The 24,251-nt window shown below is 35.0% G+C and overlaps 2 protein-coding genes across 11 annotated transcripts in view; both read right to left on the bottom strand.

The window, feature by feature from the left end:
• The window catches only part of LOC123866329 (proton channel OtopLc), a 49,179-nt gene extending 40,036 nt beyond the window's left edge, over positions 1–9,143 (bottom strand). The window contains exon 1 of the mRNA XM_045907815.1: positions 8,890–9,143. The gene's annotated coding sequence lies outside the window, so the exon portion shown is untranslated. The remainder of the gene's footprint in view (positions 1–8,889) is intronic.
• Positions 9,144–18,440: 9,297 nt separating this feature from the next.
• LOC123866334 (proton channel OtopLc-like) overlaps positions 18,441–24,251 on the bottom strand; it is a 77,694-nt gene continuing 71,883 nt past the window's right edge. For all 10 annotated transcript variants that reach the window (XM_045907841.1, XM_045907840.1, XM_045907838.1 and 7 more), the window contains 2 exons: positions 23,674–23,836; positions 18,441–21,078 (listed from right to left, as the gene is read on the bottom strand). In XM_045907841.1, the coding sequence (XP_045763797.1) occupies positions 20,072–21,078; positions 23,674–23,836 (1,170 nt within the window). In that variant the 3' untranslated portion in view covers positions 18,441–20,071. The remainder of the gene's footprint in view (positions 21,079–23,673; positions 23,837–24,251) is intronic.

The following is a 24,251-nucleotide window of genomic DNA, read 5'->3' as shown; positions in this document are numbered from 1 at the left end:
GTATTATCACTGGTTAGGACGTCTGTCCCCAATCCGGAAGATCAGAGCTTCGATTCTGAGCATCACATCTCTTTTACAGAGTTATTAAATATGATGCCCGCAGCTTCGCCCGCGTGGATTTAGGGTCTGAAATCCCGTGGGAACTTTTGATTTCCCAGGACAAAAGTAGACTATCCGTAATAGCCCGTCCCTGGGATGCAACGTGTTTCTGTACCACGTAAAAACATTGAAACGGATGATCCTTTAAAAAATCCCGAGGGATCATCAGGATTTCGGAATGCAATTCCTTACAGCATCAGGGTTGAGGAGTTGGGTCCTCGAAGTCAACAACAAAGTCTTTACTTGGTACAGATACCTTCAATATCAATTAATTTATAACCGACAGTTTCTAAATCCCATCAGTATTGATGGTGAGGTCCCCTGCAGCATCAGGATTGAGGAGTTGGAACCCAATTTTTTTATGAAACAATTTCACAAAGTTTAGTTTAGTAAGTTATCGATTTAAAAAAAATCACGCAAATCGGTTCAGAAATCTCGGAGATTTCGGTGTAAATAGGCAGAAAAACACAACTCCCTTTTTGAAAGTCGGTTAAAAAAGTAGCCTATGTTATACCCTGGTCAATTCTCTACTTGTCTGTGAAAACCCTGTCAAAATCGGTTCAGCCGTTCCGAAGATTAGCCTTTTCAAACAGACAGACAGACAGACAAAAATTTAAAAAACGTGTGATTCAGTGTTGGTATCGTTCAAATAACCATATGAGCTTAATATGAGGTAATTATTTCGAAATTACAGACAGACACTCCAATTTTATTTATTAAGTATAGATCACTTGCGTTAAGGCTGGTAAAGTGAGGAAACTTGCATGCTCCATAATGATCTCAATGGTGTGTGAAGTATGCCAATCCGAACTTGGCCAGCGTGGTGGATTATGGTCTAAACCTTTCTTATTCTGAGAGGAGACCCGTGTTCAGTAGTGGGTTCCCATGGGTTGATGATGATGAATTTGTGAATTAAATGTGTGAATTTCTTATACATAATATTATACGTAGTTACATACTAACGTTTTATGGAAGCAATTGACTTTGCATGCATTTATAGGCTACAAGATAGAATAATGATTTGTTGCGTTGATTGATTTATTGTTATTGTATGTTGTAAAATGTTGATGAAAAGTGAAACTACCTGGTTTCTTTTTCTGAAAATGTTACAGTAAAACTTAAAAGTAGCCTTATGTAATTATTGAACTAATGCCCGCGTGGAATGCTATCAAAAAATATTACTGAGCTGCATTTCCCCGTTGTTTCTTTTCAGTTAAATCTCCTTCCAAACCAGTTATAGTAGAGTTTTGATTTTTTTCTCCTTTTTTTCCATTCTAAAATTTAATTGGTTAACTAAGTTGGTCTGTCGCTTTCCGGTGCATTTGTCGTCAATGACACGCGGAAAACAAAACATTTCAGAATAGAAAATAAATGAGACGTTAAAAAGAAAAAGCTGAAAAATAGGACATTTAACATTTTGTCCTGCTTGTGTTTAGTAACTTTTTGTAACTTTTTGTCTATACTTTGATGAAACCTTAGTACTGCAACATGACTGCAATTCTATTACTAACTACATCTAGGTAGGTACTTCTTCATATTTTTCCATGTACAAAAAGAGATAAAGCAATTTTTTGTCGCATGTGATAAAAGAAAGTAAAGTGTGTAAAACACTTGTCTTTTTTCGGTATTTAGTTGGTACGTGTTTGAATTTGATCTTAATTTTTCAAAGGTCTCCTTTTTGAAGGTGAGTAGGGTTCGCCTTTTGTTTTTTGACCCTCATCAGAGCACCCTACACATTTTTGTCAATACCCACTTCTAATTTCTAAGCGAACTCCTTTATTGATTGACTAACCTTGTACTGAAATACAAGGACTATACACATCAGAGCCACCGGCTTTACATGATTGCAAAATCGGCACCATTGTACGGGATATCTGCTTTTACATAGTGAATCCCGCACCAAAGCGGGTATGTGGGACTTACTGGCTCTGCCAAGATACCTATAAACTAAAAAACCCAGTGGCACAGTCCGCGTCATGCATAAGATATCTTAGGATCCCGGGTATCGGATGCGACTGAGACGTCCCGACATTGAACTGGCTATGTTTGCACCTATTTTCTATGGCGTAAGAAGGTGAGCCTAACGCCTCTCCTTCTTCCCTGTCATCTTCTGCGGTACGGGGAGCATCCTGCTCACCTGAACTGATCGCGCTCACAACCTCCGGCAACCGGCAAAGCCGTGGCAGCGTACCTAAGACCTATACTACACTAGCGAGTAGAAAATAGAAATACGCAGAGATTTTTGAAAGGATAGGTATTGATTTACAATGACTACTACCCGTTCCTGCAGTGGTAGATTCACTTAACCATTCAAAACACTTTGAACCTATTCCATACGTAAATAAACTTTATTCTTACTTTAGACATTATCACATTCAGTTTGCAGTATGAGCTTAAAATTAGTTTGGAAGCGCCCGAAGCGTAACAGGATTCAGAACTGTAGTATTGCATGAACGATGACCTAAAAAGATTTTATTGCGCGCTGGGAGAAAAGTTTTTATGGCAGCTTTTTTAAACATTCGATTTGGATTTATATATCGCATACGGTAACATTTAATGCGGTTAATATGATTCCAGAGCTTTTTTATTGTAGATATAAAATAAATTAAGTGTATAAAAGGTAATCCGAGATGAAAGCTTTCTTTTCATGCAACTGGTTTATTGAAGTTAACCATTTTTTTCAATAGGTAAGTAACAATCGTTTTGGAAATAAAGACCAAAATCGGGACCGAACGCAAAAGCTGTACCGGCAAATATAAGATTTATTTATTATCATAGACTAGAACTAGATGAAGCCCGTGTCTTCGTCCGCGTGGATTAGGTTTTTAAAATCCTGTGGGCTCCCTTTTTAGCCTATTTCTATGTATGGGATGCAAGCTATCTCGGTTAATTCGGTATATTTCATCAAAATCGGAAATAGATAGACATACTCTCGTATTTTTAATATTAGTATGGATAACACGCTTATATTTCATCATTAAACTCTAAAAGACCTGCCCCTACGCGTTACTCACTAATTTATCAACAAGAGCAGTCGAAATAGAGAGAACAAAAAGCGCTCCCCACACAACCCTCCGATTCCAAGCCAGATTAATTAGACGCCTCCGATAGTAGCAGCGAGACGCCAACCTCGCACTTGTACTGTCATTGAGTTATATCTGGTTAAACAATGGAGCAGCAGACCTAATGCATCAGAGGTGCTAGTTACTAGTGTAACTTTTCAAGGAATCTGTACGTAAATCCATAGTAATATTAAAAATGAGAAAATGTGTCTTTCTGTCTGTCTGTCTGCTACCTTTTCATGGTACAACAGTTTAACCGATTCTGACGAAATTTGGTACAGGTTCAGCTTATATCCCGGGGACGGACATAGGCTACTTTTTTTACCGGAAAATCAAAGAGTTCCCACGAGATTCCCAAAAACCTTAATCCATGTGGACGAAGTCGCGGGCATCCTCTAGTCTGTCGTACGTTGCTATTTAATCTCCGTACAGTCGTGGCAGATTTACGGTGTCACGTCTTTGGATAAAAACTTAGGTGGTCAGGTATTCAGGGGTCGGGCATAATTATCAATGCTAAAAAAGGTGTGCTTAGAATTAATACATACTACAAGTAGGTTTAATAAACTAATCCGGACTAGTATTATAAATGCGCAAGTGTGTCTGTCTATATTATAGCTTTTCACAGCCGTCCGTTTACCAGATTTTGACGAGGAACCGAGATAGATAGCTTGCAAGACGGAGACGAACTTGAAATATGCTACTTTTTATCCCGGAAAATCGAAAAGTTCCCACTGGATTTTTAGAAACCTAAATCCACGCAGGTGAGGCTGTGAGCATAATTTATTTTCCGATAATAAGGTAAGTTTGTTTTTGAAACCGCTGATTTCGGAGCTGAAAAGGTGTTGTTTTCTCTCTAATTTCAACTACGTGGTTCTTTAGATCGCTGTAGTTAAGTTGTCTGTAGAACTACATTATTATATTTGCGTTATTTGTTTTAATATGATTAAGATAGCGTTATTATTGATGATCAGAGTAAAACTGAATGACAATAAGAACCACTGGTAAAAACTGTATATACCCCACTCAAGTTTCGTACATGTTGTAATACCTATATCTACTGCTGCTCTAGTATAATATCAACTCTCTGTGCATATAAAACGAGGGCACATCATATTATACAATATTTAAACACGATTCCAATGACAGTAATATAACCCTTAAATAACAAAATAGTAAAGTTCATATTCCAATAACAAATTCAGTTTCCCGAGTAGTTGGCTAAGCAGCAATTACATTATTTGCCGAATCCATTGAAGGAGTGTTTTTTACTTGCATTGGTGGCAATGAATACGACTTTTTATACTCAGACCAAATGTTCATACTTCATACCTTGGTAACTATTTTTTTTAATTTACAGACAAAAAGTAATGTATAAGCATTTTAAAATTTTAAAATAATTATTATTTTTTTTATCACGATTTAGTTATTCTTGTTCAACAAAGATGACTTCCACTTCATTTAAAATATGTATCTACCTTGTGTTGCTTTTGCAATTTGCATTAACTGCGCTTTTATTAAAGCTAAGCAGGGGTAGTTAAGTAAATAGTAAAAACATATTATTCTTGCTCCATGGTACAAAAATACTTATATCTATTGTGAAAACATAAAATCAACGATAATATCTTAATATATGATATTATGAGTAGACAGGATTTGTAGGTACGTCGAAATGAAACTTTTAAGAAAGATGGGCATAGATACACCTATTCCCTGTTAGCAGACCTAGGTACCTATATTGTGTAAGAAGTAGTAAACTCTAAACTATAAATAAAACACGTTAACAAAACCAGAGTTAGTATATTTGAACCAGTCAATAATATGCGTAACCATGACATTTACAATTAGTTATACAGTGGTTAACAACTTATTGGTTAAATAAAGGTATCTCACTCAAGAGAAAGGACATACTTAGTAATGGCCTTAAATGTAAATTACGGGACCAAGGTTATCAAACTTAATGCTAAAATCACACTAATATTATAAAGGCGAAAGTTTGTATGTGTGTGTGTGTGTGTGTGTGTGTGTGTGCGTGTGTATGTTTGTTACTCCTTCACGCAAAAACTACTGGACGGATTGGGCTGAAATTTAGAATGGAGATTGTACTCTGGATTAGCACATAGGCTACTTTTTATCCCGGAAAATCAAAGAGTTCCCACGGGATTTATAAAAAACTACATCCACGCGAACGAAGTCGCGGGCATCAGCTAGTCAATAATAATTTGGTAGCTACATTAGACCTTACTTTACTACACTGGGCCTACCATGGCGCTAACTATTGCATCTGGGAGCTCGTTTGATAATATACCTACCTACCTACATTCAACACGATATAAACATAAGTGTTTGTTATTATGTCACTAACTCACCAAAGACATCATTAAGCAGACCATGAACTTCAGCCTTGGTTGCAATACCAGTTGAGACAGGCTAGGTATTATTATTGTTTGCGTTAGATTCACAAATTCTTGCATACTGGTCGAACAAGTTTCTCGTTGTAGTATTACGTAGGTACGTACTGGCATATCCGCAATTATTTTCATATTAACCACATAAACTTGAACTTGATATCTACAGTTAAAATCAAAGACACTTAAGAAATCTACATCAGTTTGTCTATTTAGATATAAAAAGATTTTTATTCAAACAAACTTTTACATTAAAAGTGCTTTTGATTCGTCACTGAATTTACCATTGTTTCGGAATGCCAATCCTACCGAGAAGAATCAGCAAGAAACTCGGTAGTTGCTCTTTTCAAATATTCGTAAGTATGTAATTACAGTTCTGCGCATTGCTGAAGTGAGCTGCGAGTGAGTTCCACGTGCTTTATTATAAATATTTTGTTTGTAATAAAGCACGTTAAATATAAACTGAATGAAAATAATAATTCCGCAGTTCAAAATACCTATTATTAAATTATTGGCAGATGTCGGTGCTAAGTTAAAATTCTGTTGAGTTAAACCGGATATTCAGCTTACCCGAATCTCAAGTAAATAGGTATAGATGAAGACACGGGCATAGACTAGATAAGAAGAAACTAAATTATTGCAGCATCAGATGTTATTAAAAATAATAAATATGCAATCATCACACTGCACCTGGTGATAATTGCCTTCAGCTTGCCGTATAATAAATAGCCTTATAAAAAATCTTATACCTTATAATTCTAAGGCAGTGTCCACTGGCAAGTTTTTTTGTAGAAGCTATCATTGTGCATTTTGTTGTACACGATCTCAAAATAAACTAAACCACAGATCTCTTATTCTTATCTCATAGATAATGCTCCCTGCGGAAAAGGACGGCACTAGAATTAGATCTGTCAATTTAATTTAATTTCAAGATTTTAATATACAGCAGAATTATGACTGAAATTGTTATTGTCACCGAACGTTGCTATTTGTCTAAAATTATATGGTATTATTTAGCAAATAATTGCTACGTACCTTATTGACAGATTACACATAGGTTGACTACATTAATTTCAGACGTTAGCCAAATCAATTCAATTTTTTTGGAGTTTCCATCAGTTGGGCGCTATTTACTTCGCCAATGATGTTAGCCACATCGTGATGTCAGTGTCAGTGACATCACGATGTGGCTAACTGCCAGAGATAGCTTCTGCAACTTTTATTGCTAGTGGACACTTGGCATTACTTGTGCTGATTTCCAACTTCTGAGGTGCTTTAAACAGCTAATAAAAAACGTGTAACATTAAGAACATGCAAGCGTAACATGGCGTGTCACATGTGAATTAAAACGATTATGATATGAAACAATAGAATGCATGGCTCACTGTGGCAGAAAAATAAAGAAACAATGCTTATACAAATTGTGGGAACCTCTTGGATAGTTAGGTTAAAAACCTTCAGTAAATTGCGAACCTTGAATTTTATAATATCACCTGTGTTTATAAATGCCTCTGTTTAGCGGTATTGAATTTCTAGTTTCTTCAGCTGTATACAAATGACTGAGACACTCAGACAGAAGGATAGAAACTAGAAGGGTTTCTTGTTTTACAATGGAACCATAAAGGTGAAATCTGTGAAGCCAGCCTTGGACTAGGGGCCTTGACTATGAGACAAGACAACAATAGGTACGCAATTTAAATGCGAAGTGGCAATTCGGTCAAGAGTCAATTAAAACTTGCTACAGTCCTACATGCATTGATTGAAATCTTTGTCTCATGCAATGCATGCTTGGGTATTTGTTGGGCTGTATTTTATTTGATTGATTGATTTTGTAACAGGTGTTTGGTGCTATTTACAATGTGGGATCCGCTTGTCGGCTTAGCGTCAGCTTAGATTAGACAAAATAATGGTCAAGCACTCTGATCTCATTCTAATAGCGCTACACCAACCTGCTCATCTATAGCGAAAGTTGTAATTATCACATTGCTTCAATCTCAATTGTGGTTGACCGAATTTTGGTTATTCTTTCTGTAACAATGTATTGCAGCCAAGAGAGAGTGACATGACATCATAGTTTACTGTGATCATTACATCTATGTTGCTTGGCTGCAATCAGACCTGTAAGCAAGTGATGACGCAGCTTAAGATGGAGCACGCTTGCCTAGACGTTGAAGGTACCCAGATTAAAAGTGGAAGGGAAAACTGATGCCGGAAGGGCGTTCCATATCCTAGCTTGAAGAAACTTGATTAATTATGATTTGATATTTATTATGATAAATGTTCGCTTTGACATCTTAATCACAAATCGACGTTCTGCGGTGGGGCGCCACTACCAGTGTCTATATCAGTCTGCGGTTACAGTGACCGCCAGATGAGTAGGATTCCTAACACAGGAATAAAACCAACTTATTTACTTCACTATTCATTCACATGTAACTAATTACTGACTAACAGATACAAAAGAGACTATCTACCACGACGCCAGTGGGAGACAATCATAGTCTGTAAACAGTGGTAAGTAGTATAAACAGAAGACAGTACAGCTGTAGACGTCCCACAAAAATACAACAACCTAAAATCTAACTATGTCGATGTCGGATAAAAACTGGTGTAACTAAATGCGGTTGTTTGCGCTAATATAACAAAATTCAAGGCGTTTGAGTCGTAACTCATAACTTATAAGTTTACCCACTATACAAAAGTTCTAAACCTATTAAAAAACTTACTCTCGACGCTTATAATTACGATCAATAAAAATGGTTTTAGAGTTATAAGCGCACAAACAAATAAAAGGACTAACTATAAAAATACAGTTGCAGATAGATAAGTAAATAAAAAATTAAAAGTAGCACGCACATCATAATAGAATTCAAATATATAGTCACCATCTAACTACAAGTGTAAATTAAAAATTTATAACACCCCCGACAAGTGAAGGTTACAGTAACTAGAAAAGAGCTGATAACTTTCAAACGGCTGAACCGATTTTCTTGGATGATAGCTAAAAACACTCTCGATCAAGCCACCTTTCAAACAAAAAAAAACTAAATTAAAATCGGTTCATTCGTTTAGGCGCTACGATGCCACAGACAGATACACATATACACACGTCAAACTTATAACACCCCTCTTTTTGGGTCGGGGGTTAAAAATAATAATAATTAGGTGTCGATACTAGACGTTTATTAACTAAGTAGGTACCAAATAACTGAAAAAATTAAACTAGACAAATTTCGGAAAGAAATATCATTCTCAATACAACATTCTAAAAGTCTAGCTAAGAAAAGATAAAAAAATCAACAAACAGTAAACACAATGCTTACGTTTTCATTTTCCCGACTCAAAACTCACTAATAGAAAAGTCCCATTGTCCATTCAACGTTGTAAAGCCGCGAACTCACTGTCTACGCGAAAATGTTCCGAATTCGAAATTGCTTGTCTATGGCTGGCACACTTTTAACAAAAGATCATAGACTGACGGCCGGTAATGGCCGCGTTTATACGTGATTATATTTTTAAATTCGTTTTATTTATGCGCGCTCCAATTCGTGGTGCTAGCGCGCGTTCAAGACCAAAGCTCGGAGCCAACTCGCGGTTGATTCTCGTTGTTTGTTGCTACGGATCTATAGCTACAAACCTATGGGGTCCTTTGTGCCGTGGAAGCCAGACACGCGAACCCTCCTCCCGTAACTAAAACTCCTCTATAGCTATAGCTTCCCTCTATTTCCCATCGATTTTCGTCCATTCAGGTTCCACGTGTAGAGTAAAACTCCGTACCTACGTTTTGATGCCGATGCCTGTTTATTCAAAAGAGTTTTTACATTTTATATTTTTAACTGTAATTTTTTATTCCCACAATTCCTTTAGGTACGATTCACAAAAGTAGAGTACCTTTGGGATTTTAAATACCTATTTGTTATTAATTTCTATCTATATTAGCTATTCAATTCGTTTTTTAGATTTCAATTTCAAAAATCCTTTGTATAAGTATTACCGTAGTGTGTGGAACTCCCTAAAAGAGACTTATGTTTAGCAGTGGACGTCTAACGGTTGATAATGATGATGATGTTGATACTAATATTATAAATGGGAGTGTGTATGTCTGTCTGAATGTCTGTTACCTTTCACGGCCCAGTACAGAGATAGCTGGCACGTGAAAACGACCTACGCTGCTTTGTATCCCGGAAAATAAGAGTTTCCACGGCATTTTTAGGGTTCCGTACCTCAAAAGGAAAAACAGAACCCTTATAGGGTCACTTCGTTATCTGTCTGTCCGTCGTGTCTGTCAAGAAACCTATAGGGTACTTCCCGTTGACCTAGAATCATGAAATTTAGCAGGTAGAAGGTCTTATAGCACAAATAATAAATCTGAAAACCGCGAATTTGTGGTTACATCATTAAAAAAAAAAAAAACGTGTTTCAATTTTCAAAGTAGGATAACTATACCAAGTGGGGTATCATATGAAAGGGCTTTACCTGTGCATTCTAAAACAAATTTTTATTTATTTTTATATAAAATAGTTTTTGATTTATCGTGCAAAATATTGGAAAAATACCCGAGCACGGAACCCTCAGTGCGCGAGTCTGACTCGCACTTGGCCGGTTTTTAAAAACCTAAAGCCACGCAGATGAAGTCGCGGGCCCTATCTAATAAAAAGAATAATATTTTTTGCAACGTTTGTTATGTACCTACTTACTAAGGCCCGAGCGACTGTAAAAATGGTTTATGCATTGATATAGAATTATCATATCGTTGGGTTTAGTTGATATTTGTTATTTTTCCAGTGAACTATATTAACATTATATCAAAAACCTTCATAATTTGGAACGGCATTTCAGGCTTCGGTTTTGGCTGGTAAGCTAAATAGGTAAGTATTGCTACTCACTTCAAAATTACAATAGAGTTCTGTATGATGTTGTGCTTTATTCGCAAATAACGGTCTCTGTTTTTTTTACATTTTTAGTGCCATTTGAAATTTCAATTCCATGATAATGTATGAGTAGAAGGACTTGTTGGGTAAGTAGGTAACTGCTCCATAGATTGATTGAAATATGATGTAGGCAGTAACTTATAGGCAGTGTTTGTCTGTTAATATCAGGTGTACCGTTATGAACGACTGCTCTCAGTGAAAGGGCCTAGCTAGTAAATTGATACAGCGGAGGAATTTTTAATTAAGTACACTTTATAAACCCGTTCCATTTTCAATTGTTAAGATAATGATTAATTAATGAATTAAATATGAAACATGTTTTTAAATAAAAAGAAGGGTTCCGTAGGTGCCTATCATCGTACAAGAAATAACACTTTTAATTATTTTTTAATTTTCGTAATGGTTATTTTGAAATTTTTAGTATTTGTTGTTATGGCGGCAATAGAAATATACATTCGGTGAAAATTTGAACAACTCTCTACCTATTACGGTTTATGAGATACAGCCCGCTGACAGACAGACGGACGGACGGGCAGCGGAATCTTAGTAATAGGGCCCTTCGATACGGAACCCTAAAAACAAGATCTAACAGAATTGAGTGGAGAATCTAGTCGCTGATTTACACTAATTCAGTCCATTGGTATAATATTTTAACTAACATAGGCCCTTACTCTATAGGGCTTCGTCTGCGTGGACTACACAAATTTCAAACTCCTTTTTTATCCCCTTAGGGGTTGTATTTTCCAAAATTTTAATGTATGTCTACGTCGTAATGCATGCAAAATTTCAGCCCGATCCGTCCAATAGTTTGAGCTGTGCAGCGATATTATACTGATAGAGCTGTGCGTTGATATATCAGTCATTTCTTCTTTCCTTTTATATATTTAGATCATTACATCACGTAAAACATCGTGAGGAAATCTGCATAGTTGAAATCTCCATGGTGTGTGAATTCTGCCAATCCGCACTCTTCGCATTCTGACAGGAGACGATAGGTTCAGATGATGATGATGATGATGATGACAGTCAAATTGATATGCCTTCCTTGCCTTCCACCCAACCGATTATTATTAAGTACATTGTATCCAAATCGAACAAAATGCTATTCCTACGCCCTAGATATCAAGAAATGAAAGTAGTCATAGTGGCGCCACTATTAAAGTTAATAATAGATATCAGTGAATTGAATGCAAAAAACGTGCCAACAATTGAATGTAAAAGAAATTATATCTTACTTTCAAATTTTTAGAAAATAAAATATAAGGCTTAAAATATTTTCATTTATTAACATTACTAGCGGCCCGTCCCCGTTTCGCTGGTTATTTTTTATTCCAATAGACAGCATTTTCAACGAAAGCTCTCAGTCTGCTTGATTTCATCCGAGGTCTTGAACGATAAATATACATATATATCTCGGATCACGTGACCAAATAAGCACGACCTGATAAAACCATGAAACTAAATAGAGTTGTGAGGTAAGCTCAAATATTGGGGTGTGGGGTGGACCGAATCATAGCGAGGGGTAGGTTAGGAAGAGACGCATCGAAGAAATACATTCCTCTATCACTAATTATGGATAAGGTAATATTTTTTTCTTGAAAGCAAACCTTGATATTTAACTCTGGAACAGAATTTTTCAATGAGAATTTTATTTTTATGACCCGTGACAGAATTCCAAATTCCAAAGTCCTCAATAATATAATTATCTTTTTCTTTTAATCAAATCCTGAAATTATTCTTGATAGTATCACAAAATATTTAGGTATCTACCTAAAGAGTGTCAATTTTACGTCTTTATAGATGGTTGGTTTCTGTCAAAATTATGTTGAGAGCTCAGTCATTAATTCATAATAGGTATAAATTGTACACTTCTCGATTGTCAATTGTTGGATTTGTAAGATAATGGTGATAATTAAGTACGTAAACTTAAAACTAAAGCAGCGAGGGTCCAAAACGCGGCTAGAGGTCTCAATAATTTGAGTAGGTACATAATAAGAAGGGTAGGTGAATTCATAGGCACTTGGCATTACTGCAGAGTTGAAAAGAAGCAAAGCATCTTGGTATTTTGAAATGTTGCAGATCATATCTTAAACTTTATCTATCCTTTAATTTCCACAAAATATAAACCGTCTCCATAAGTATAAGCAATGTATGGCTGAATGGTGGCTCAAGCAACCGCCATTGCACTTCCTATACCCTGTGCACATCGTGTATTGATCGCGTGATGTTTCTCAGAATATTATTTCAAAATCACTTACTAGTACTTACTTATAATTTGGTTATATTTGCAACGTTCTGAGCACATTGCCTCGTTACGTGGTTTGGACCATGTTTTTGATTTGTAATTTTTATATTTAACTATTTATACTTAGTATTTTTTATATTAATTGAATAGATATAAAGTATAGGTTTAAGCGGAATTTATTACATGCAATACGAAATAAGACGTTTACACATGCAATTGATAATGAAATTAATTCCTAGTTCAAACTTCAAGATAGGTACCTAGTTCAAAATTAGGATAAAGCCATAATCGGTTGCCAAGGTGCACATAATGGTGAGTAGGTTTCCACTTCCCATAGTGTAGGCGACACATTCATACGCTCACGTAGCGCCTTAAGGCCCTAGTCTTGCATTTAATCTTAATAGGGATGTCAAGCTTGCGACTTTTGAACTTAAAAATATAATAATAAAACTAACTCTTGCTCGCGACTACGTCCGCGTTACATGATTGTAGCCTATTTTATAGATTTATAGGCTATAGCAGCTAATCCTACCTATCAGTGAAACAATTTTGAGAATCGGATCATTAGCTCCTTACAACATATAAATTCACTAGATAGAAAATTTTACCTCTTTGTCATATGAGTGTATAAATTTAGATAATGAGCAATATAAACACTATAAAATAGAAGTATAAATAACGAGCAACCCCAGATTAATTGCTCGATACCGTAGTCCTTCTCAATGTGAACATTTCCATTCTTCTTTATAGGAGAGCAAGGCAATTGAAGTAGAGAATGCCTCTATGAAATATAAACATTTACTTACTGAATGACCTGTCGTGAATGAAAGTAATGAGATACCTGCCTAAGTGCAAATGCAGCAGTGGAAAGAGAAGAATAAGGCTTATTCTGCCCAAAATATTAAATTCTACAAAACTCTTTAAAAATAATGACAAAAAATTTATGAGACGTTTTCAATTATGCTCTTACCTTTTTAGTTATTACTTTTTAGCAATCGTCTTTTTTAAATTAAGTGCAAAACATTTTCTTCATAAATATTTCAAATACTATTTTTCAGTTAAAACTATCGATATGACTTTCTACTTTAAAGCGAAAAGTGACAACCCTAACTAATCGACATTCAATACCGTTTGAAATAAGGTCAATGGAACCAGATTACGCGCTTGAGATTTCAATGTTTGAATGCATTTAATCTCAATCGATTTGGTTCTTATATCATTTTACTCGGGTCCCAAGCACGGCCTGTAATAGACCATTATATTAATAACTATAAAAAAGCGTAGTACTGTAGCTTTTCTATCTAGATACTAAAAACAAAATCTTGACTTATATCTAGGTTCAAATAAGGAAAAAATCTGTTCATTACTTTTTAAAACAAGTTTAAATTAAAAATTTATAACACCCCCGACAAGTGAAGGTTACAGTAACTAGAAAAGAGCTGCTAACTTTCAAACGGCTGAACCGATTTTCTTGGATTATAGCTCAGAACACTCTCGATCAAGCCACCTTTCAAACAAAAAAACGAAATTAAAATCGGTTCATTAGTTTAGGCGCTACGGTTCCACAGACAGATACACAGTTACACAGATACACAGACACACATATCTGTGTGTCTGTGTATCTGTGTAACTGTGTTATAACACCCCTCTTTTTGGGTCGGGGGTTAATAATCGTGGACATTTACATATTACAAGCATATGGATCGAATACCTAACCTCCTTTTTTAAATTCGGTTAAATAGAAATTTCATATAAAGTTACCCAGCGCTTACTTATGAAGTCATTTTGCAGGTACTCCTTGTCTACATACTCGTAGGAAGAGAAAAAGTGCCCGAGAGGACCAAAGAGCTTCATAGCAATCCATTTGCAATCTAAATGCATACTCGTATGCCAAGAGTGCTTTCTGGAATTATTGTGGGTTAAAAAGGTTTTGCTATTATAATTAATGATAACCTAGGTGTACTCGTACATCTGTTTAATAAACAAATAATTGAATCTTGTTTACATGTACTTTTTCACTATTAAAAAAAATACCGCCTAGGTGAGTTCTTTCCGATCAGAAAGACTTTTGGAACCAGAATCATACTTCTATACTAATATGTATATTAAATGTGAAAGTGTGTTTGTATGTATGTCTGTTTGGCTGTTCTTTCCGATCAGAAAGCCTTTTGGAACCAGGCTTAGTAAATTCATACTTCTATACATATTCTATATATTTAATGCGAAAGAGTCTTTGTCTGCTAGCTTTTTACGGCCCAATTTTGGTGAAAGATACAGAGATAGCTTGCTTCCTCAAAGACATAGGCTACATTTTGTCCCGAAAAATTATTAAAGAGGTCCCGCGGGATTTTTTATTAACCTAATTTCAGAGTTGATGAAGTCATGGACATTTGGGACAGAGTAATCGTTAATTTAAGGAACAAAAATAGATTGCATCCCGTACCTATACGAATATAATTTGAAAAGTTCCCGTGGGATTTCTACAAAACCTAAATCCACGCGGACGAAGTCAGAGCATCTTCTAGTTACAAACAAGTTTCTTTTATATGTATTTACGTAGGTACCTACCTACTCAATTGCTAAGAGCCTAGGTATTTACATCTGAACAACTTGTTAGGGACAATACGGCAATAATTAAAAAGGTACTAAGCTACTTATACGATATGAAATGAGTGCTGTTTGAAACGTTCAAGTATGTATTTCAATAGAAACACAGGTGTAAGATAATTTCAAGAAAGTTTATTTGCTTGTAAACGTTAAACATCCAAGAAGATATTCTTATAGCTATTCACAATCTCGCCTAAACAAATAAATAGTATACAAATATATGTAATCGAAAACATTATTCTAATATCACTATCACTTTAAACTAAGTAGGTAGTTTTTAAAATATTTCATAATACCGCTGCAGTGGACTTAAAAATACAAGGCATAACAAACAGTTTTTTGGTATTGTAAAAGGAAATAAATATAAATATGTTGAAACAAAATTACTTGTGAAAATTATTATATTTTTATGCACTATTTTACATTATTTATAAAAGCGAAGTTACTAATAATAATTTACGAATCATCCACAAGGATAGAGTGGTAGACATAACGTAAAAGTTCAGGGTAGGTTAAAAATTAAAATATTAAAACAATCCTAAATTCTAATAAAATGAGAAACACTGTGTGGGCAGGTAGGTACCTACTCAAGTAATAATATGACAACAAAAACTACTTAGGTATAGGTAGTAAGGTTTAATTATATAATTTGAAAATTTAAAAGCTGAAAAAAGTGGGCGCCTTCTGATTGAAAGATAAATAAGTATTTATTTATATCAGATTTTCACAAAATAGTAGGCATTATCGTACTATAACGCATATTATATTGGACTACTGTATTGTAGAACAATACAACAGAAAAATATAACAATTTACAAATGTACTTGTACGTCCATACTTACCTTGATTGTATCAAAAAGGGCTATATTTGAAGCTAAAATAATATTTGATTTAAAATCATAAATTGTACCAAAATAATGCCACGGTTAGATAGTAATAATAATAATTAACTTGTTCAATTTTACAGAACAGCAAACTTAAAGTTACAAACCAACATCTTACTAATTTATACCTTATGTCTTTACGTACATTTCATACGTACTAAACGTTTCTATTCGATAAAATATAATATTTTAAAGATCTCTTTAGTTTCCATCGCTTTATGGTGGCCAGAGCCACTGTTTTATTTATACAATAGGTTTTTATTAAGCAGAAGGTACTGAGTCTCAATTTGAATAGACGTACCTAGTAGTAGATACCTAATTAAAAAAAAGTAAAGTGGCATGCATGCATTCATTATTATACTAGACGTCAAGCTTGTATAATATGTTTGTCGACTTATAAATGCCTTGGGTTCTCAACAAAGTAGGTATTTTAGTTAAGCAATCATTTAATCAGCTTCTAACCTTTAACGCCAGAGCAATCACATCTAATTTTGACTTGAGAATGCATATTAAAAATATCCGTCCCCAAGAATGATGCCGATTTATTTATCAACAGATTCTGATTAAAAAAATTAGGACGTTGCATGGACGAAGAAACAAACTTTCAATGTGTGTACAGAAACTGTAACTATACAGAACTATAATAGGTATATTATGCGCCTTGCTGAAGACCTTGATCTAAGAACTCCTATGCACGCCACTATACTTGTTACCAAAATTAAATTATAATTATGAACATAATGACTTGAGAGCTCTTATTAATAACATGGCAAAAAAATCATTACATAGTGTTTATGAGAACAATCGCTTTGGTTATGCAAATTTTTAGTAAAATAATTTTAAAAGTTTAAATATCATTACAGTTACAGATAAAGAGAAGTAGAAATGACTTGGATAATATTGACGCCTTCTATTACAATAAAACGATTATATTTTATACATATTTTATTAACTAATTAAAAATGTATTGTAATTCTTCGTTTTTCGAAACAAATAAAAAACTATAAAAATTGCATGAAATATTTAAAATAGTGTAGAAAATGTATAGTTACAAAAACTTTTCTGAAAAATTCTGAAAAAGTTACTTTATAGTATGCAAATAGTTCTTAGTTTGAGCAATAAAATATTGAGTAACGCGTTTATTAGTAAATAGACGAAAATCCTTTAAATGTTTGAGCGTACCTGTTCAAGTTAGATAATAAAGTCCAGTTGGAGGCGGTCAAAGTTACGTTACGGTTACCGTTAATTTTTGACCGTAAATATAAACCAAAATGCTTAATTGTAAACCAAAGTGGGTTACAATTCAGCATTTTTACTTCCACGATTAAGGTTGAAAGTAAAGTTTTGGTCCAAAGTTAACAAACCATAATTTGTGCAACGCATTTTACTTTTATTGACGCTTAGAGTTAGACGATAACCGTAATATAACTTTAACTGCCTATATCATCACATGCAACTTTTAAGGACCGGGCCTTAAGGCGCATGGTTACCTAAGTTTCCTTCCCTCTGGCACATTCTAACTTTTTCAATAATTGTGAAAGATTTTTTATTTTTAACAAATGTGATTTGGTGATAAACAATAATATTACGTTCGTTTTAGACATATTTTATTGTAATATACCTACGTAATTTTGATACAGAAAATGGGGATGAAAAATACTGAATGTTTTTAGCTTTTTTCTCTACGAAATACTACTGATATTACAATAAAAATATGTCTAAAATAAACGTAATTTTATTGTTTAGGACTTTGCTGAACCACATTTATTAAAAGTGTACTGATTCTTTCACGATCAATAATTTAAAATTTTAAAATGTGGAAAAAAATTAAATACCGAAAAAAAAGGACAAAAGCATCCTGGCTAAAGCCCGCGAATTTTATGACGGCATAATTTAAATTGTCATACCTACATAGTCATATTTGGTCGGTGAATAAGTTCGTTGGCTGTTTCCCACATAATATTATGAAAATCGTACTATATAACTTTTTGGAAACGAAAGGAAAAGGGATGACAATGTTACACTTTCGACAACTGTATTTTTATTATGAATAGTTATTATACCTATTAACCATTTACAAATACCCGTCTATAAGCAATTGATTACTTACTGGGATATAATATAATATCATTATAGGATTATGGTATCATTGATGTTGGGAGAAGCTAGGGTGTCCTGTGATGGTATCCGTAGGTACATTAATAGGCAACAAATAAATAGGCAGTAGTCATCAGAGTGGGAGACGCAGATATACGTAAAAAACTGCTATCTATCCAAAGATGATCACAATCTTCTTTATTATGGCTGGCTTTATAATGTGTATTGAAAACGGACGAACTTATGCACCAACATATTCATTCTGTTTGTGTGAATTTATTTAAGAGTTAGTTAATACAAGTCTTTATATGAACTACTCATTATAGATGCATGCAAATTGCAAACCATTCTCCGTACATTCCTACTAAGAAATCTAGGTACAACACTCTTTAGACTAACAGATTCGCCTATCACAGCAAATTCATATTATTATGAAAGAAAAACTGGACGTAATAACTAAGTCTATCAGCTATTAAATTGTTGTTTCTAAAAGTTTCAAAACCATTCACTTCGAGAGTTCTATTACATAATAAGCTCCAAATATTTACTACCAATAATATTATAAAAACTTTGGTGTCTCATTTTACCTAACTACTGGGTCCATGGTAAGTAATAGGTATTGCTACAATTTTTAAAATTTATCCAAAATACTGACACTACATTCATTATATCGCAAAAATATCGCTACAAAATCTCTAGGATCTGATCAGACTATACGTACCTATTAACCGGTAGAGTTATTACTGACTTCATGAGTATTTCCTTTTCCTACATTTAAAACCCTTCAAAAAAATATTATTAGGTCGATATTATTGTTCCCGTTATAATGAGGATTTAAAAAATTGCTCATGCCGTTTGAAATACATATCTACTTATATTTTTATTGAACTGGTTGTTTTCAACTCTAAAAAATGATTTTCTAACTAACTATTAATGTATTATTAAAATGACGTATCGAAAATAAAGAGCAATATTGCTAAATGGTTATTTAACATACGGGCACAAGCGTAAAAATAACATAAACATTGCGACAAAAATATACGAAGGTAGTTATAAAATATAATCTATTGGAAGACTCTTTATTAAATCGTGAATTCATGATATCAATGAGTTACAATGCTTTCTACAAAAAAATGTGGAATGTGGATGCGAAATTTCTAAAGATATAAAAGTATCACTATCCTAACAGTAATTCTAATCTAAGTATTCTAAACAGGATTGACAAAATGAACACGAGAAGTTTACTCTTCCACTTATCATAACAATACAATGGAACAAAAAAATAACATCAAAAATATTAAGCGCTAAAATTAATGTAATCCAAACCCGTCTACTTGAAAAATACTGTATTTAATTATTCAACACATTATTTCCGTTACGATAGTTAAAGCATCGTATAAAGCTACAAATAAATAACACATTAAAATATCTAAATACAATAACTTAACATTAGAGCAGTCAACTTCAGAACAAATACAAGCAATATTCACAAGTGCGCAAAGCACTCAAAGTGGAAACAAAGAAAGTTTATCGCGTGTTAACATCTCAATGTACAGGCTGGTAAATGTCCTTAAATACAGCTATACAATAGGGTTAAAATTCCTATAAAGATATCTATATAATTTATGGCACTAACATCTATCTACGACACTGTCTTACTTCCCAAGTATATTATACTTTCAAAGTATCATAGTTCAGATCAAAAATAACATGATTCATTGCCGACGTTTGGCGCTATTCGCTACATGTAAGCGGGTTTCATCTTGTACGCCCTTTTCCATATTTCACACAAACAGACAGTAGAATGGAACCGGTAGAATATCGCGAGGGGCATCGAGACGTGCGTTATGATAGTCCAAGCCCATAAGCCGTAGAAATGCAACTGAACGGGATGCGATTCTGCCCGAGATTTCTCGAGCGTGTTGATAGCCCACATAGCTAGGTTAGTCACAAGGAGAAACGTGACTATCTCTCGGCCCGGCTTCTTCCTCAATTGCTCCGGCGTCTTTGCAGATCTTCGGCTGGCGTCCAGTATGAACATTGTTTGGCAAGTCGTTTGGACTAACGACGATAGAGCCGTTATCAATATGAGTATCGTGTTCTTTTCTATCGTGAAATGTCCGCCGATGATTGTGAACGTTCCATAGATAAACATTCCAGTCTGAGCTCCAACGAGGAGGATGTTATCGAGCTCCAGATTTCTGTTTCCGTCGTACTTGAGATTTCGTACGCAGACCATTCCCGCCAAACTCGCGAACGTGGTCATCGCGTAGAGTGCTAACTCGCAAACATTCACTTCCACCACTGCTAAAGTAGCGTATTCTTTTCTCGAAATCAAAACGAAGAACAGTATAAGCGATATAATTGTTAAAACGAGGACTAGAATGCCAAAAAATAGGCCTTTGTGAGCTCTGGCGCAATCGACGCTGTATAAGTGCGGCGACTTCTTGTAGGCCAATCCTTCTAGGAGGCGGGCTTTGGCTATAGCTTCTGCGACGTTTTTGGATGGATACTTCGAGATGTTTTTCCACATCACATAAAGAATGGCTGCGCATATTAGCGAGTATTCTATAGTACAGGGGAAGAGGAATGGTGAAGCATCTTGGACTAACGACCCCATTATGTTGGTTCGACGGCATTCGAAGATATGGTGAGGTCCCTTCAGGCCGCGGGGTACGCGAAGATGTGCAGCTGCCGGGTGCGAGGGCGGGACGTCTGTCGATAAGGAAGCGAATGCCTTTTGGAATGCTGAAAACAAGAAAAGGGTTTATTCATTATTTCACATCATTTTTTAAAGATAATGTCAATTCAGTTCATTTATTCATCCTTTTAAACCTATTTATTATCACCAGCCCTAATCAATCAATTTCAATTCATATTAACTATAATAGATATCTTTCGATATTCAGTAGTAGGTATAATTGAATATCATTTATCCTTTAGCGGTATTTTCTCTAGTATCGACCTAGTTTCTTGCTATAGAATTTAGGCCACCATTCTTTCCGAGGTCAATAAAGACAGGAATGCTATCGACATAACTTCGATGTCTGACCGTGATAAGGGTCTCCAAATTAAAAGTCATTGTCTAATACATAAAATGTTATCGATCCTCATTATTAAATTTCCCATAGTATCCTTCTTGCTGTTCACTTTCTCAATAGTAGTTATACAACAAAGACGCAATGTGCGTTTGTCTGTTCCTTTATAACTTCTAAACTTAGAACATTTCGATGATGTTTTCATACCATCATTTTACAAAGAAGTCTATATCCGAGCAAATAAACTATTAGGTATAATGTTATTTAAATTAAAAGCATTCAAAGTTAAGAGATAAGCGAAGCCGAGGCCAGTTTGCTGTTGTAAACCCATAGAGGAAATATTTTGTTACAGAAAAAATCGTAACAATTTTATCGAAAACAGGTCAAATTGAAAACCCAAACAGCATTCCCATACCATTCGGTACAGCTTTGGAGAAGGGATTTATACAAACAGATTAATACCCTTACTGTATTAAACCATTTCACGTTGGAAAATCCTTCAAAACATTCTTATAAAATTTCGAGTGAGAGCAATTTATTTCTGAAAAATTAAAAAATATGGGTTTACCTACGTGCGAAAAATAACTTCAAAAAAATTAAAATCACGAAATCTGTTTGATATGCTATTGACGTTAATAATAATATCTTTATCCCCTTCTGTATATTTAGGGTGAAATTTTTATAGCGAATTGCAAATTTCCTTCAAGCTACGCAAGTCGGGTCAAACAAAAATAAATTGAAACAAAGAGTTTCGCGTGAAAGCAAATTACGTGGTCAGGGTAGTGCATAAAAAATGAGGTTGCCCTGTTTATGGGAATGGAAAACGTTTGATATTTCTTTGGCAAAGGTAGTTAGGTTAACCACAGACAACAGAATAAGTTATAGATGCCTGAAATGGACAGTGAGCCATCATTGCGTTATGTTAAAACATTTAATTTCTTACGATTGCGAAGCTGAAGTAGCAATGGGCTAGTTTCAAAAACAGTTAGACTTTGGGGGTCCCAAGGTGATGGAATGACGACCTCGCATTGGAAAACGTAGCGTTGGAAGACCCCTAACTAGGGAGAAGACGACGTCAAAGTCGCAGAGAGCCGCTGGATTCAGGCGGCGCATTACTGTGACATGTGGAACTCTCTATAAGAGACCTATGTCCTACCCTAGACCTACGTCTATCGGTCTATCGGTTGATTATGATGATGACGATGATATTTAGTTTCGCTTACATTGTTTTGCATGCCAAACATACCTACCTAGCTATTCGAAATGAGTAAGTTGCTCAAAATAGGCCACACGCATTTTCCGTAAAGAAACAGATAAGTACCACTTCTATACCTTTTTAGTTCTAGTTTTATTTTAAAAAGCAATCTATAAAAAGTTAAATAATAGAAAAAGTTTTCACACTTTCAATTCAACTTAAGAATGTTGATACGCTCAGAGCCAAACATCATTATTTCGATTTTCCGTCTACCATTCTTATGTTAAATTCGTACGTGGCAATGGCATGAGGGACAAAAACTGCAGGGGTCCTATTTCGGTCGCAGTCGGCGTACCACACGATTAAGGAACAAGAATTCCATACCTACACGTACCAGCTATACGAATAACATTATCCTTTATTTGTCACTTTTGGTTGAAGCTCTTTTAAAAAGGGTAACCTTATAGGTTTTTGGAATGAAATGAAAGGCACATACGGGTAGCCCAACCCAGAACTACCTACAGTACCTACGAACCACGAAAGTTAAAAATCTGCTTTATCTGCTGCAACGTACGCCTTGCGTACTACGTCTGCCCGGCTAGCATGGGCAGTAGATAAAAATTATATCCCCGATTATATCCACTGATTTCTATGACATCAGTGGATATAAACGGGGGATATAATTTTTATCTACTGCCCATGCTAGCTGGGCTGGGGTGATGCCATTGAGTTGGTGATTAAATAATTATTATTGCCGGTTTCATCACGAACTAAGATTGGGCTACAACCACCTAAACGATCGGTTTTTTAGCAGCTGAGCTATTTATTTATCATATAGAGTATTATAATATGTAGCATCGTTGCATGAGCATAGCTGCTATCTGTCCATGATTAAATCGAAAGCTTCAGCCAAACTTATTGTGTGTCGTAATGCGACAGGTGCATCTCTTAACACAAAATGTATTAGGAGTGATACATTTTATATGAAGACGTGCACTTTAGCCAGTCATAGCGCACTCACTTTTCCAGGCGTGCCTCGCAGGTAGCAACTTATCTACATTTACAAAATTACATAATATGTCAAAATAATTCAAAATGGAAGGTCCTTACCAAGTCTGTGGGATATTCCAATGGTTTTGTTCTCAGGGTCGTAGAATGTGAGGATCTCGTGCTTAGTCTCCTGCACCAGGACGTTCAACCACACGCTGAGGTTCGTCCCAACCATGTGCATTAGCCCGAACCGCGCTACTATCTTGTGCTTGTACACTTTCATCTGAAATATTATATTAATGGCTGTATTACCTATGCCTCTAAAAAGACAGTCGTTTTACGTTTTATTATCAGGTAACTAAAGCTCCGACAAAATACTGGCACAAAACAAAAGGCTCGATGATGTAAACAGATCCCCGAAGGCTAAACGGATTGAATTGAAATTTGGAACATAGGAAACCTAGAAAATAAATTTTGAGAAAATCCCGCCGGTGGTGGTGGCGGGTTACATCGATGCATTTTACTACGACAAGGTTTTTGAATATTATAATATAAAATTTAGTAAACTAGATAAATAGGGACATATATAATAATAGGTTTTGGTATTGTTTTATGATAGCTAAACAAGTAAACGATATAAACAGACTGCACGATATTTAAATCCCACAATTAACTTTTATTTGCCCACTGTGTACTTT

Source organism: Maniola jurtina, chromosome 6 (assembly GCF_905333055.1).
Source record: "Maniola jurtina chromosome 6, ilManJurt1.1, whole genome shotgun sequence".
NCBI classification, from domain to species: Eukaryota; Metazoa; Arthropoda; class Insecta; order Lepidoptera; family Nymphalidae; genus Maniola; species Maniola jurtina.
The sequence above is the reverse complement of the archived record's forward strand: the minus strand, read 5'-3'. Positions and strand labels throughout refer to the sequence as shown.